The 15,677-nt window shown below is 38.4% G+C and overlaps 1 protein-coding gene across 1 annotated transcript; it reads right to left on the bottom strand.

Moving 5' to 3' along the window:
* Positions 1-950: 950 nt before the first annotated feature.
* Positions 951-15,316, bottom strand: LOC103801458 (WD repeat-containing protein C2orf44 homolog). The gene is made up of 3 exons (XM_009073873.1): positions 13,400-15,316; positions 4,552-4,672; positions 951-1,117 (listed from the first exon to the last, which is right to left on the bottom strand). The coding sequence occupies exons 1-3, from the start codon at positions 15,314-15,316 to the stop codon at positions 951-953; spliced, it is 2,205 nt and encodes a 734-aa protein (XP_009072121.1).
* Between the last annotated feature and the right edge of the window lie 361 nt (positions 15,317-15,677).

Here is a 15,677-nt window from a genome sequence, read left to right as displayed (position 1 = left end):
GATCTCCTGTGTGATTCTCAGCTTTATCTGTATTGCCTCTTGTTTGTGAGGGTGAGGTTCATCTGGCTAAGTGTAAATGTTTGTGTTCAAACCAGTCCTCCTACTTGCTTTTGCAGTCAGTGGAAAGGAACAGGCACTTATTTACTCATTTAATAGGGAGGGTTCACCACGATCAGTTTTAGAAATCTATGTTAGGGCATGAGTAATCTGCTGTAGAAGTGCTTTTCTTTTTTTGACTGATCATAGAGGAGTGTAGATGACAGGTTCAGTGTAGACACCTGCATTTAGCCAAATGAAATTTACATTCAATGTCTTTGATCCTAAATTTATCTTGCAAGATTTTTTCTTTCCCTTCTGTGAGCATGTATAACTGTACATGCTGTGTAAGACACTGACAGGAGACAGTGATGCAGCCTTTTTAGTAATTGAACATTTTCATATAAAAATTAAGCATTTCTGAAAACGTTGCAGGTTTCCATGGGATCCAACTGGAACAGAAAAGAGCCTGAAGCAGTTTTCTTCTTTTTTTTTTCTTCCCAGTTTTCCTTAATGAATATAAAGGCTCTTTAGTTGTATTTTCTTCAGGTTTTGTGTGGACTGTGCACGTGCATGAGATAGATTTGTTGTTACTGCATGATCTTTAGCATAATATTGTTTCTCCAAGAACATCCTGACCACAATCAAAGTAGACACTAGTCTTTCTGCTCTAGTCCACTGGCAGCCATTAATACCAATGACTGTGGTGAACTTCAGTCTAGGTCTGATCCTTCAGAAGAAATCATGAGGGTCCAGCCAACCCTAGGAGGTAGCTATAGTGTAACCATGCCACAGATTTTACAGTTAAAATACATCGAAGGTAGTGAAGACAGCTTTCTAGTCAGTGTCTGAGACTGCAGAATGTCTCTGTACTGTATGAGAAAAGAAGGTCCTTAGGGTTCTTTGTTCAGAAATTATGTCACTCTGCTTGGTGGTCGCATTGGGTTACTTTTTTGGTAGGAGTGACCTCCACAGACTTCTGAACTGTCAGTTCCATCCCTTATGATTATCTCTTGTGTGGCTTTGAATATTAATGGCACAAAGCCATCCTTGTCTGCAGTGAGCACAATCCAAGAAGAGCCTACAAAAATTAAGCAAAAGAGAAAAAAATGAATGCAGTGCTCTGGTTATGTAAACGTAGGAGCACATTTTTAACAGTCAGCCAGCACACAAGCAGAGAGGGTTTCTTTTTTGTGAGCTAAATCCTTATTATGCTAATGACATTAAGGTCTGACAATCCATGCTCAACACACCTTTGTGTAAATGCAATGAGGGGCTAAGTGAATAGTCTTGCAAGGTTTGAAGCATTTTGTCCCTTATTTAAATTAAGTTCAACAACAGGCAAATCTTTGTTAGTTCTGGTAAACTGCAAGTATCTCCATCTTTTGAAAACTCAGCCAGCCTCTCCATACTGACTTTTGTTCTAGTGACATCTGCTTATCCCTTTTGCTCATCTGCTCTACCCAAATCATAGAATCAACTGGGTTGGAAAAGACCTCAGAGATCATCGAGTCCAAACCTATTGTTACTAGGCCATGAAGTGCCACATCCAGTCTCGTCTTGAAAACTGGAAAAGTTGGCAAAGGAAATGATTGTGTTGTATTTGTTCTAGAAGGGATAGGGGTTTCCATGTCCTTTACTGTCAAACCAAGATTGTTCAGTATGTTTTCAAATTCATATAGCAAGCTGAGGTTACACCTTGAAGATGATTTACAAAGGCTGTAAAATAAAATTTCTTGTCCTTTAATTATTTCTCAAATCATCTCATAAAGAGAATGAACGAAATCTGAATGACATTTTTAATGCCTTTTTTTTTCTGAAAAGAGGCAAGATTGAAACACAAAGACCTCAAAACCATTCAGGTTCACTTTCTGTATTGCACAAGAAATTATACCTCCCCCATTTGTTTTTTTGCTTTGCTTTGCATGTCAGCTTGAAATTGAAACTATATGTACCATCCCTTTTTTTAATTGTTTATTTTTTTCTTGTAATGATTCATCTGTTTCCTTTTTGACTGGCTGTTACAGTCCTTATAGAAAACAGTGACTTCTTTATTTGTCTTTTTTTTTTCCTGTTTCACATTTTATGACAAAAAAGTAAAAAAATCTGTGGCAACCAAAAAGCATTGTGGGAGCCCTTGTATGACACTTTTCCTTAAAGCATGTGACCCTGTCTTTACTGAGCAGGGGCATTAGCTGGGATAGGAGGGAATAAAGCCCTGATATGATCTGACTTGGGTTTTTTTGATTTTCAGAGATAAAACTGAGAGAAAAAATTTTTGTCAGTCATAACAAAACATATTCCTAGACAAGGTAAATCTCTCCTCCTTACACTACTAACAAAGCACTTTTCCAGGCTGCTACACTAGTGCATGTTGTCATGTCACCTGTTACATCATAAGAAGATTGTCATTCCAAACCATGAATCTTTAATCTTCTGCTCTAAATACCTTCTTTCTAATTCTAGACAGCCTTCAGATTCTATGAGCAATGGGCCTGAAAGTGGAAATTCTACTTCCCAAATGGATATTACATTGTTGGTCAGATTGACAAAGCATATTCTTATGTCAGACTCTTGGGACTTTTTACTTTCATCCATTGAAATGTTTGAAATTCTCTGTGTGGTTGCTAACACTTGCTTTGAAGCATATCCCACAGAATATTTCAGTGGAGGAAAAGCCTTGTGCAGAGTGTAGTACCCTTTTTCTATGAGCAACTATTATGATGATGATGTGCCAAAAAGAGAGACTTGTGTGCTGATACCCGGGCACTCCACAACGGACTATATTTAGCACTGGTAATGGTATTACAGTCCTGGGCTTAAAGTGCAAACAATGAGGCTGAGTTCATCGCTCCTATAAATCTGATGATCTTAACAGCCTTACTGTGGGCAAGAATTCGAACTTCTTTTTCCCAATATATTAAAGTTTAAGTGTTCATTCATAGTAAAAGATGCCAGGCTGTCATTGTAAAACAAGCACACTCTTTATCACATCCACATTAATTATATAGTATTAAAGGATGGGAGTTATATTTTTAAACTTCACATGTAATATTCATGTCTTGCGTCAAAGGAAACTTTTAGGAATATGAACATATACTGGCCGGAACTGAATAAAGAGCTACATAACTACTTTTCCTCCAAACTTGATAATTTTGCAAGATTTTGATGTGTTTTAGAAAATTCTTGTTGCAGTTTTTTTAATGACTCAGTTCATAAAATCTGAGCAGAAAGAGGGACTGAGATTCAGATTAGATGCTAGGAAAAACTTTTCACGGTTAGGGTGGTCAGGCACTGGAATAGATTGCCCAGAGAGGTGGTGGAATCACCATCCTTGGAAGCATTTAGGAGCTGTCTGGATCTGAGGCTGGAGGATATGGTTTTTTAGGGTTTAGGGGTTACAGCAGAGTTGGAGGTTAATGGTTGGGTTCGATGATCCTAGAGGTCTCCTCCAACCTTAATGATTCCATGATAGGGATACATTAGGATGATTCTGAGACATCATCTTTTTGATATCTCTGAAGTCTAATGCATGAAACTGAGGAGTGGTGCTCTGCTAATTAAATATTCAGCTGTTCTATAGAGCTGAAAATAGCTTCTCTCAGTCCCATTATTTATTATGGGCATTTCTTTTCAAAACCAAGAGCTGGAAATACAGGCCAAGAACGGTCTCCTCCTTGGCCTGCAGCACTGCATTGTGTTACTGCAGAAATTTGCTGGGAAATAGCTCAAGCCTTAAGAGCAGGTAGAGTTTTTCCATATATGCTTCCACTGCACTGTACAGTTGAGAGAGAGATTGCTGACAAAGGTATAAACCCTGCATATCCTTATCTTCTGCAACACCCTCAGAAAGAGGATCATAATAGACTATGATGAGAAAATACATCAGAAGTTTATAGAGAAATGGCTAAAACATCGTGGTGCGTGTGCTGCTGAGAAGGTGACACACAGGAACGGACAAGGACAAGATAATTCAGAGACCAGGCTGGGCCCAGGGTTTCCCTCATGGCTTCTGTCCTCACAAATTAATCAGTGATGAGTGGTAAAAATGTGAGATTAGCAAATAAAAACACTGAGCTTCATTGTTTATGTTATATTAAAATGATACCAAATTCTAATCGATACATATATACATAATATTCTGGGAATTAATTTTTCTCCAGACTACTCTATATTGCCAGGTCTGGGACATGCTTGTAAAGATAGGCAAAGCAAAAATTGCAAAGGGTCTCAAGGAAGCATTTCTACTTCCAGGTACAGTGTGCTGATTATTTTCTCAGCCTTCATCTGTAGAGGCATCTAACATGTTACTCTGCTAATAGGTAGTTCTGCAGTTACTTAGCATTTAAATGATTTCAAGAGACACTCTGCTGTATTTCAGACAAGGGAAAACACACACGTCAAAAGACGTTTGCTATCTCAGTTGACTACAGTCTGGGGTAATTCTACCACAAATGCCTCTTTTATTTTAAAAATCACAGCTGAACCCAGATACCAGAAATAAAAAGCACATACCGTGTTTCATTTCAATAACAGGCAGATCGAACAGCTGCTGGACTAAACTCAAATGGATCTTGCCATCACAGAGGAGAACATCTTTTGTTTCTTCAGTAACTGATCCATTAGAAAAGCTTTTCTTCAAATGCGTGTATGTAAAAGAAAAGATCTTGTTAATGGCTTAGACACTGAGCCTGACTTCTTTTAACTATTCTGCTCTTACTCCTTTCAGTTCTTTAGTCATTTTGCTTTTGCTTTTTCTGTCTTTCCTACGATTTATAGATGACATCACCATGCAGTGCCATTCTTAGTGCAATCTCATAGTCCCATGTGAGGAGGATGAAAACACCTCTTTGCTTTTCGCTTTGTGAGCTCCTGCAGCTCAAAGCTGCGTCAGCCCTGTATGTGTAATGTACTGGGACATGCATATGTGTGTCTGTTGGGCCTCTCTGCCTGAAGTGTCAGTTTAGTGGAGGGGAATGTATCATCTCTGGAATAACATTGTCCAAGATGCTGCCAGAGCAAATGAGTACTCTGCTCAGTTTCAGCTGTATGTGTGGGTGGCTTTGATAGCCACAGGTCAACTATTCCACCCTGGTAAAACAGCCTCAGGGTTATTTTGGCACAGGGAGAATTTGCAAAGAGACTGGACATAGTGACAGTCTCTTTGAAAAGCTTCCATAACGCGGTAGCTTGGGAGTCCTGTGACTCGCTTTGAGAGAAAGGGAATGTATGGATTTACAGCCCTGGAATTTGCTCTGACATTCACTGAAAGAACACACTTGAATATAAACATGGCTCGTTCATACTTCATGAAACTTAGGTGGCCCTGAGAATTGACACCTTTGTGTTCCATCATTCTGGTTACCGCAAGGTGCAGGGACCACAAAATAGGTGAGCTACTATGGTTATGGAGTGGATATATATTTGCATTTACATTTTCCTATCTGCTATCATTTGAAAGTCATTTTAACACTGAAAATTTTCCAGTGACTCAATGTCATTATGAAATAGATGTGAATGGGACATTTTCTTCTAAATAATCTTCCTATACTTTGTCCTGTGAATTTCATTTGGTTTTTTCCATGCTTTCCACCTGTGTAGTTCCATGTGTTATGTTTGGGGGTTTTTCCTTTGGTATCTTTACATTTGCAGTACCCCAGATTTATCCTATTTGTGCTGTGAATAAGCAGTCTGTTTACCCTATTTCCCAGGCCTTTCTGTTTTGTGCACTCAGAAGGGATCCAAGGTAATGTTTTATAATGGGTTGAAAGGATGTCATTTATCCTAACTCCTGTCTAGTCCTACCCTGTCTGTGTCTGCTTTATACCCTTGAATCTTTCTTGCTAATGTGAAACTTACAGTTGAATGAATTCACAACTGCATCTTCTATTTCTGTGCACAGTAACCTTTGACTAAATAAATGTCTCTTTTAATGCTTGTCTTCATTTCTAATTGTGCTGTCTTTTGACAGTTGCTACCTCAGTGAACATGTGCTTTGTTGCTGTGAAACAACCTTTCTAAATCAATCGCTTTCACTTTTCTGTACATAGTGTCTATGCTGTCATGAAACCACATTGGATTCTGTAAATCAGAATATCTACCAACTGTTGCAAAAGTCTTTTCTCCCACTCTGTCATAAATTGCTTATGCAGATAGTCTGTGGGTGATTTTTATTTCATTTATTATGTTTGATTGTATATGTAAGCAATGAAAAATATCTTTCCATTAAAAATGTAAACTTTCCAACTTTCAAAGGTCTTCTCATCTCTTTGCCCATTCAAAACAGCCAGAAATTTGTTGGTGCATAATTAACAAAGGAAATACCTAAGGAAAGCATCAAAGAAGTGTCATTTTCTTAGTCATAAACTTATGTAACTATGTAAAATATTTCTTTGTCATTTTTAGGTCTCTTCACATTAAGCAGCACTATATTCTATTAAGCCTAAATACACTTAAAACTCAATGGGCTGAATGTTTAGCAGTGAGCATGTGCTTTGCACAATCATTGCAAAGATGCTCTTTGCCTGTACAGGTGTTTGTGCAAAGCTTTTTCATTGCTGCATGTTGTGGATTGGCACATCTAACAAATAGTTCACCATCCTGAATTCAGGTTGCGATAGCAGAGTTTATTCAGGCTGGTACTCCAGTTAATGAGCCATAGAAAAAGGTTGGCTGTATTGTCAGAGACAGGCACATTGCCTTGACCCGAGTGGTTCATTTTTTCACATAGATATGGTTCGACTCAAGAATAATCAGCAAACAATCTAGCTCTGCCTCTGTTGACTTGAAATCAGTTGAGTGGAAATGTATACTAAAGATGGCTTTTTTCTGGTTTGTTTCTTACTTAGCCTTGCATGGTATTATTGGAACAGCCATTGGAAGTGGAAAACATTTTTGCATATATAAAACTGCATTATATTTATTTTTTATCCCAAACAGCTTTTCAAGTACAGACTTAAAGATTAAGTCTCCAAGTTGTTTATCTTTCATCACTTGTGAGCATTCGTATTAGCTATTCTCTCCATCTTTGTCATATAGTTCTGTTTATAATGATAAACTTAATCATCTTTCCATTAATTTTTGTCTTTTGACAAATTCTGTCAGGTAAAGAATCTCTGTTTTAATCTTCTCATTATTTAGCCTTTTTTGTTTGTTTAATGCTTAGTTTAAGTGATGATAAAGTGCTTCCTCATTGAGGAATCTGTTCACACACAGCATATCACAGATTAGCTGATTTAAACCCATGCCTTCTTGTGAGGCAGGTAACTCTTAGTATTCCCTTTTTATAGATGATCATACCATTACACAGGAAGCTTAAGAGATTTACTCAAGGTCAGGTAAGTAATTTGTGACAGTATTAGAAGTCCATCTAAAATCTCACCTTAGTACTTCCCATTTTCATGCCTTAACCCAAAAACAATTTTTTCACCAAATCTAAATTCGATCCACCTGTTCCCAAAATCCATGTCTGTTTTTTAAATTTTGTTATTTATCTACAATAGAAGTCAGAGGACTTGAAATTCCCAGATTGAAATCCCTTAGGTTAGTTGCTTTATCCTAAAGCAGAGTTTATTGGTACACTAAGAACATATTAACCACAAAGAAACAAATATATTTCCCCATACGTGAGTGAATATTTTCAGTTACTTTACCCAGCTTCCTGTATTAGGTCAAGTTCAACTCTCCCTCAACAAAAATCCAACATAAAGAAACCATCAATTCAATAACTGTTTTCCTTCATCCACGTCAACCTGCCCCGATCAGATTTTACAGCCTATAAAGGGTCAGCTGGGCAGCCACCAGCCCATCCCAGCAGTGCCAAACTCTCTTCCAAAACTCACATTTTGGAACGCACAAATGTATGAGAAGAAAATAATTTGCTAAGGCAAAGAGGATTCCTGGATTAGATGTTGAACACTGTATCTCTGCATGTTAAATGAACATCTTTTATCCCTTTTTGAACCCCACTGGGCAGTCAGCTGGAGCTGGTTCTGTCTCTTGACCTCTTCACCATTCATTTTGCATTTCCTAATGCACTGCCTCCACTCGCCTGGCTGCTAAGATCGTCTTAATGAACTTAAATGCAACAACTGATGAAACAGTGAGCTAAAGGAGAATGAGCTACCAACCAGAACTGTTTATACTAACACTGGGTTAGCAATCAGTTGATGTCTGAATGTGTCTTTCTTGCCTGTGGATGTCTAGGAATGTAAAAGGTTTTCCAGTAGAGGCTCCACAGCTGTGTGCCCAGTGCTGGATGAGGTGCCTCACTGATATTCCCACACGCTGCCTTTGTTCTTTTAATAAACATACCATATTTTTGATCCATAGTCATTTTGTAGTCACTTAACATGTACAAGCTTTTGTCATCCTTGGTTGTTTCCAGCTAATGCATATCCAGTTTAAAGCATAACTTTCATCTGTTAATCCTGGAATATATCACTATGTACTTCATATTAGTTCATTTCAATACTTTTTTTTTTTTTATTCTGGATGTTAAGCTCATCAACTTAATGTGTGATATCCTGATCCTCTATTGAAAATGCTACTGAATTTATGACATAGGCAAATTTTATTAGTGTAACTCAGCAGATCATTAATGAAACTTTTAGATGAGCCTGAAGATAAATCATGAGAAAATCCACTAGTAATTTATTTCCATTTTCTTCTGTATTACTATATCCATTTACCACCTTAATTCCAGCTAATTTCTTAACTATCTTATTTTTCTTCTATTCATCCCTATTCTCTGCTGTTGAACAAAAAATTTTCCCTGAGGCACAATTTCGAGTACTCTAATGACTTACAGGTGTTTTAAATATTCTTCATCTCCTTTCTGTTAATAATCTGGTTTTTATGAAGGAAAGGTAAGAGGTTAGGCCACCACAATTCTGCACGGTATGATGAATAGTGCTGTAGTTGCCTAGAGCTCTGTTTTCATCTCTAAACCCTTGATTTCAGCTCTCTGTGTTGTGGCCCAGTGCTGGTTTCAGGTTTGATATCTTAGTACCCATTAGTCAGCTTGCTTTTACCTTGCCCCCACATTCATTGTGCAGGATGAGAAAAAAACTAGTAAATTAGTTAGATGTGGGGGTTCTGGCCCAGAAGACACTGAAGAGAACAATGATTTTGTACAGTCAAAGGACTGTGTTTCATTGAGTCTTGTGCAATGTTGCCACAGGTAGCGTTTATTAGGTTTGGCAGCCTGCACTGCTCCCTTTTCTTGTCATGATTTCTGCTGCTGCTGCTCTGATTCCTGCTTGATTTTTGGTGGATCCTGGTTTTATTGTGGTGGAGATCATAATACCTGTGCTTGCCCTTACGTGGGGCATTCCAATTACAACCCGAATTAACCTGGCAGAGAAGCATAAGCCTGTAAAATGTTTATGCTGGAAGAGATCTGAGGTGCTCAGGGGTGCTTAAATCCCAGTGCAGGCTGCATCAGTGCACATCAGTGTTCCAGGTGACGTAATGCTGGGATTTCTCTACTCTTGGCTCCCTGTTAATAGTTCTGCACCTACTGTTTCAGGTGTGTTGTCATCTAAGATATGCCTTTTGTGCTTGTGCTTCCATGATCTTTATGTTTTGAGTGGGTTTTTTAAAACTTAGATCTTTGCTTTCATTCCACAGTATGAAAACGTGGCTTCATTTTTGACATTGCATGTTCCTTTTGCATCTGCATATCCAACAAACAAATCATCTGCTCTAATAAAAGGTATTGCATCTCCTCTACAAAGGCTGCCTGTCTGCTATTGATCAGTTTCAGAACATTGTTGACAGAATTTGTTCTTAACGAATTCCTCAACCTTTGCTCAAAATGTTATCCATGCATTAATCACACCTTCTTTTGACTACTGCAGGTCTTTCTTTTACAGTCACCCTAAATCTCTCTCTTCTAAATTTCAGGATAGCTGGCTAGTTTCTTACTCCAGGGAGCAGTCATATCACCTTCCTCCTCCATCATTTTCATGACTTACTTTGTATTTCTCAACCCGAGTCAAAATTGCCCTTTGGATTTCAGAAAGGTTCATGGTCATATTACAGCTGATCATTGCAGCCTGGTCTTTGCCTTGCTCCTTTTACTGTGCCACCCTTATAGCCTCCTTCTTTACGTCACATATTTCTAGCAGAAGAACTTTACTGCCATATGTTTGATCTTTTCTATTCATCTCCCAGCTCTGTGTAAAAAAAAAAATAAATTGTTTATTTTATAGCTGACCTTGGCAATAAAGTTTTCCATAGTAAATTGCATGAAGATACTATAAAAGCACAAATTGACTTGTATGCAATTATTGGTGAGTGCTAAGAAAAGGAAATCATTGTGACTAATTGCTGAAAAGATATTTATTTCCTGTTTAATTATGCAATATATGCTCTCAGTGATATACACTTTTGACATAATACTGCTTCTGAGCAAAATGTAGGAGTTTTAAGATATTCTTCAGATTAAGATGAATCTTATTCCTCCTGGAGAGGTTTGCCTAAATGCCTTTAATTTCAAATCCAGATTGGCTTTATTTCCACTGTAATTAGCTATTGAATGAGAGTAGTTTAAATATTCTGCAGCTGTTTCTTTTCTGGGGAAAAGGATGATAAAAGTATCTTTTTGCAAAATGAAACAGAAACAAATCTGTGACAGATCCTCTTCTTTTTTTTCTTTTTCTTCTTAAATAATATCCTCTTACAGCATTTGTCTGGCTGCCCTCCCACACTACCCCTAATCCAAGCCTGGATGTGATGAAAGAGCAATAATATTTGCTTTTCAGGGTTGAATGATCAAGTTACCTCTGGTGGCTGAATGCTATTACACAAGTGATAGTGCAGTGACATTTCCAAAGTGTGAGTGATCATCATTTTCTTCCTTGGCTATGGGCTACAGAGAATATAAATTCTGGTAGCACTGCATGGACGTGACTTCAGAGGAGTTACAGGCAGACTAGCACTGACAGGATAAACAAAGGGTTTGAAGACTGTTTAGTGAGCAGACATTATGAATTATTAAGTAATAAACGTTTTGGTTTATATTCTGGTTTTGTAAGCAGAACTGAAAGCATACATAAATGTGTCAATAATGCTTCTGCACAACAGTGTTTGTAATTGCTCGTTAATTTTTGCTACATTTTAAGCTATTATCTTTTAAAAAACTTTCCTTATATGTTTTAAATGCACGAATATGGTTGTGCAGTTCTGATGACTATATTTTACAGTACAATAGATTTCCCAATCAAGATTGAGCCTCTGCCATGCTGGGGACTACACAGACACTTAAGAAGAAATGCACTTGGCACAAAGAGCTGAAAGATAATGGCAATATTATTGACTGGACTGCAGTGTTCCTAAAGCTTAGAATGTTTTGCACTGGCTGATATTTATATCATAAGGCAATAAAGCTATTTCCTGACTTTTTGCGCTGTGAACACAGTGTCTGGCTGGAACCCACAGCCCAGCTGGTCTCTGAGCTCACAGTGCACTAATCAACTCCTGAAGGAGGAACAAGGTTCAGATGTCTGAACTTAAACTAATCAAAATAACTATTTTCTCTCAAAAATTATTAGCTGCCTATGAAGCAAATATTTCCCTGTCTGTCTGGAGTCCTTTTTGCCAAGCCTATTTTTCATTATTTTTTGGCACCATGCTGTGATCCTGTTAGATTTCAGCAGAGGGGTTGAACTATGCAAGCCATTAATGGAGACTTGCACCGGAAAGCCGCGTGTGTGGAAAGGCATTAAGTGGCACTTTTTCTGAGTCACTATAATGTGGTGCTAGCAGTGCTTGCTGCTGGCTCAATGTGAAACTAACCTGTTCAGATAAATAAGAGTCTTCCTTTTGAAGCATAGTTGGTCTAGCAGTATTTTAGAAGCATTTAATTTATTTTTTTCCTTCCAAAGGAAAAAACCAGGTTAATTAATTCTTATTGCTTGTGCAAGCAAACGTGCACAGCAACTTCAGATCTTAGATTAATGTTACGTCTCACAAATAAAACTTCTCTTCGAAAAGGTTAATCCAATTGAATCCCAGAGATAGGGCTGCTTGCTAAATAAATAAGTTGATTTATGTTAAGAAATCAGAATTAATTCGCACATGCTGGAGAACAGAAGGGATTGCTTTTTGGCCAATAAAATCCTAAATTATTTAAAATAGACATGTTGCTTTTTCACCAGAATTTATATAATGCATTCAAGTCAAATTATTGACTAATTCAGATTGAAAGCTTTGCTTTTATCCAGAGGACCCAACATACTAGAATCTGCTTAAATGCCGAGCAAACGATTGCTAAATAGCAATGAACATGATTGCGTTGAGTCACCATTCCCTTAATGAGTGTTTAAGGAGGGATACTTAGATGTCTGTATGGATTCCTTTAAAGTAAAAGGAAGTCAAATTTGTTTGAGAAGTACATACTTCACCATCACCACAATCTAAGGTATTATTTTCACATAATGGTGCTTATGTTGCACTAGGTAAGAATTCATTTATAATTGGCATCTACATCCTGAAAGGGACCCCAGTTCTGCCACTATCACCAGTGTGTTCGAAAATCTGATCAGTGTAATGTTAGTGTTACTGTGAATAATACAACAATAACCAGAAATAATTACCTAACCTACATTCCTTAGCTGAAATTCTTATTGAAGCTGGTAGGAAGTTTACCAAAATGAGGTTAGATAGGCACATGATGGTTTGACATTCTTCTGCTTATTTAATGAAATTATGATTTCGTATTGATGGATTAGGGTTTTTTATTTGGGGGGGGGGTTCAGAAAATTTAAAGTGTTTTACATAAGTTTTACAAATTGAGTGTGTCCAGCTCTGTGAAGATTAATGGTGAGAAATCAAAGTAGAAATAAGCCAAATTCATGTCATGTCCATCTGAAGTTTTCCATAAATTGTTATTCAATACTTTCTTTCAATCTTCATGAGAGTCTGCTATCTTCAGACTTTGGTTTTGAGTTTGGGTTTGAATTTATTATGCTTCTGGTGGGCTACTGTACCACCCTACTCATCGTCTCATCTCTGCACTAAACTAACATCTAAACCTTTTGTACATTAACAATTCTTTGGCTCTATTTTCTCTCTTTGACAGGTGCACACAAAAACCAATGTCCCAGACAGTTGTGCATAATCAAAGAACGAACAGACAAATCTCCCACGGGAAGTACCCTCTCAGCTACCCACATTATCCTGAATTATTGTTCCAATGACAAATTATAATGCCATTTTAGATTAAGCTTGATGCCAAACGTATGTTATATTTCTCTATAAGAATTAAACTGCAAGCTCTTGATTTACAGCTAAATAAATACAAGATTGTTTAAAAATTCAGTGACCTATCACAGTATTTTTAAGATGGCAAAAGTGTTACCTGGTAGGTGATATGAACCACAGGCGGTTCCTGTGAGCCTGGATAGGCTAAAGATATCCTCCTCCCATTTCTAGTGAAGTCTGTTATTTCAGAAAGACTGAGTTGTAACTCATTGAAGCTGCCACAAAGTCTTTCCAAATTTCTAGATATGTGAGTCATTCCTCTTTCACTTGGCAAATTGTTGTTTTTAGGAGAACTTGATGCTTCTCGGATCACACTGAACTGTACTTTAGGGGATGTTGGTCTGTTGGAAATCCTGGTGGGTGTTCCAAAACCACGAAGAGACACTGAGCGATTTGTAGGTTCTGCATCCAAAGTTTCCAAGGCCACCGAGGAGTCACCTGGGAGCCTTTTTTCATCCAGGTCACTCACACTTGATGAAGAGCTCTGCTCATAACTAGGGCTCTTTACTTCTTCGATGAGTCTCCTCCTGCCACTTGGAGATTGAATAACTGTCCTTGGTATTAACAGCTCCCTGTTTTGAGTTTGGTCTTCTGTAGCAAGATTTTCAAAGAACTTTCTTTTTCCAGGTATATTAACAGAGGATTCAAAGTTATAAAACATATTCTGCTTAGTCTCAGGCAATGCTGAAGAATTTTCTTCCAGCATCAATTCTTTGATCATAAGACGCATTACATACCTATCTGAAGCTGAAGCTGGAATGAGATTAGGCTCAGGGAGCTTCTGCTTGCCAATCAGAATCAATAAGAGTTTATCTGTTAAAAAGCATAGGCCCTTTGGTCTTTCATTTTTTTCCAGCTGGATTTGTTGAATGTGGGGCATGCAGGAAGAGGTTACCGAATACACCAAAACAATGTTAGAAGTGTTAGAGGCTACTGCCACAATCTGAGCTCTAAGGTCAAAAGCCATTATATCAGGAACCAGAATACCTGGGATGGTGACTTTTCTGGTGGTGGTTACCTTCCTCTCAAAAGTCACCAAGATCAAGTGAGAAGAATCTTGACCATTTGTTGCCACAGAGTCTTTGTGTTTCAGAGTAGTAAGAGGACTGGGATCAGACCGATGGTGGTTTGCAAGGATATGGGTTAAATCCACAGGACCTGACAAAGAAGAATTAACTGAATCAACACCTGATCTATCTGAATCTATGGACTTTCTTCGCATGTCCATGGAGTATTCCTCATCACCAAGCACCAGAGCAGACTGTGAGATTAGAGAGCCAGTTTCTGTACCAGATGGCACATCAAATGCAATGCCTGCATTGACACCACAGATATTATCTAAAGGAAGCTCAGTAGCTACAGCAATTTGGAAATCCAGTGTGGCTTCTATAGAGCAGATATAACCACCCACATCAAAGACTGGACAAAAGGAACAGATATTTAGAGTTTTCTGAGCATTATCCCATATGTAGGAGTGCAGGGCACTGCCTATAGCAACTACCAAGCGATTACCATCCTTAGTCCAGCAAGCACAGTGAATGTGCCCAGTGCTTTTGATATCTGCCTTAATTCGCGCATTGTCAGTACGAACAGCATGCAAGACTGAAGCATCTCGTTTCGTAAGCACAGCCAAGACCTCCTTCTTTGGATGCCAGACGCAGCCCTGGGAAAGCAGTGGAAACGGCTCACCAACTTCACAAGTCTGAGAAATCAAGGGTTTTTTCTTCTCTGCAGTGCTGTAGACCAGCTGCCAAATGCTTACGTGCTTTTTGTGCTGAACAGCGAGCAGAGCTGGGGTGCCTGTAGAGCAACATGGGCCCCAGTAAAGCCCATGAACATGTTCAAATTGTCCAACAACGCTCGAGTCTCCAAACTTTAGCTCTCCGTTTTGATAGTATAAAGCAGTCAGCATCACTTGCTTCCCATCTGTCCAGGCAATTCCGTGCACAGGGTGGATGGCCTGATATAAAGCATTGAGGCCAGTTCTCAGCAGCTTTGCCTTTCCCAGCTCCATCTTTTTATGCTTCCTGTCTACTGGTGGTTGTTCTAAAGTAGAGAATCCATGGAATTCACTTGCAGGTCACAATGAGGAAAATTTTTTCGCATTTCCTTCCCTTCCTTTCCAGAATCAAGCTGGTTTTTTCTGCTAATAATCCAAGAGCCTCTGCTGTGAACCCCTACCCAGTAGGCCTGCAGCTGCTCTTCTAAGTATAAATCCATGTCAAAGCTGCTTTGGCTATGTCTTTTCCTGGGAGGAGTTATCATCTTCATGTGATGGCTAACAAGGTTTAACCAATTACTGTGCATTTTCGTAGAAGACTATTTTTAACTCTTCGCCGCTGGGAGTGTATTTAAAAATAACACGCTAATACCTT

Source organism: Acanthisitta chloris, unplaced genomic scaffold, assembly GCF_000695815.1.
Source record: "Acanthisitta chloris isolate BGI_N310 unplaced genomic scaffold, ASM69581v1 scaffold8524, whole genome shotgun sequence".
Lineage (NCBI taxonomy): Eukaryota > Metazoa > Chordata > Aves > Passeriformes > Acanthisittidae > Acanthisitta > Acanthisitta chloris.
The sequence above is the reverse complement of the archived record's forward strand: the minus strand, read 5'-3'. Positions and strand labels throughout refer to the sequence as shown.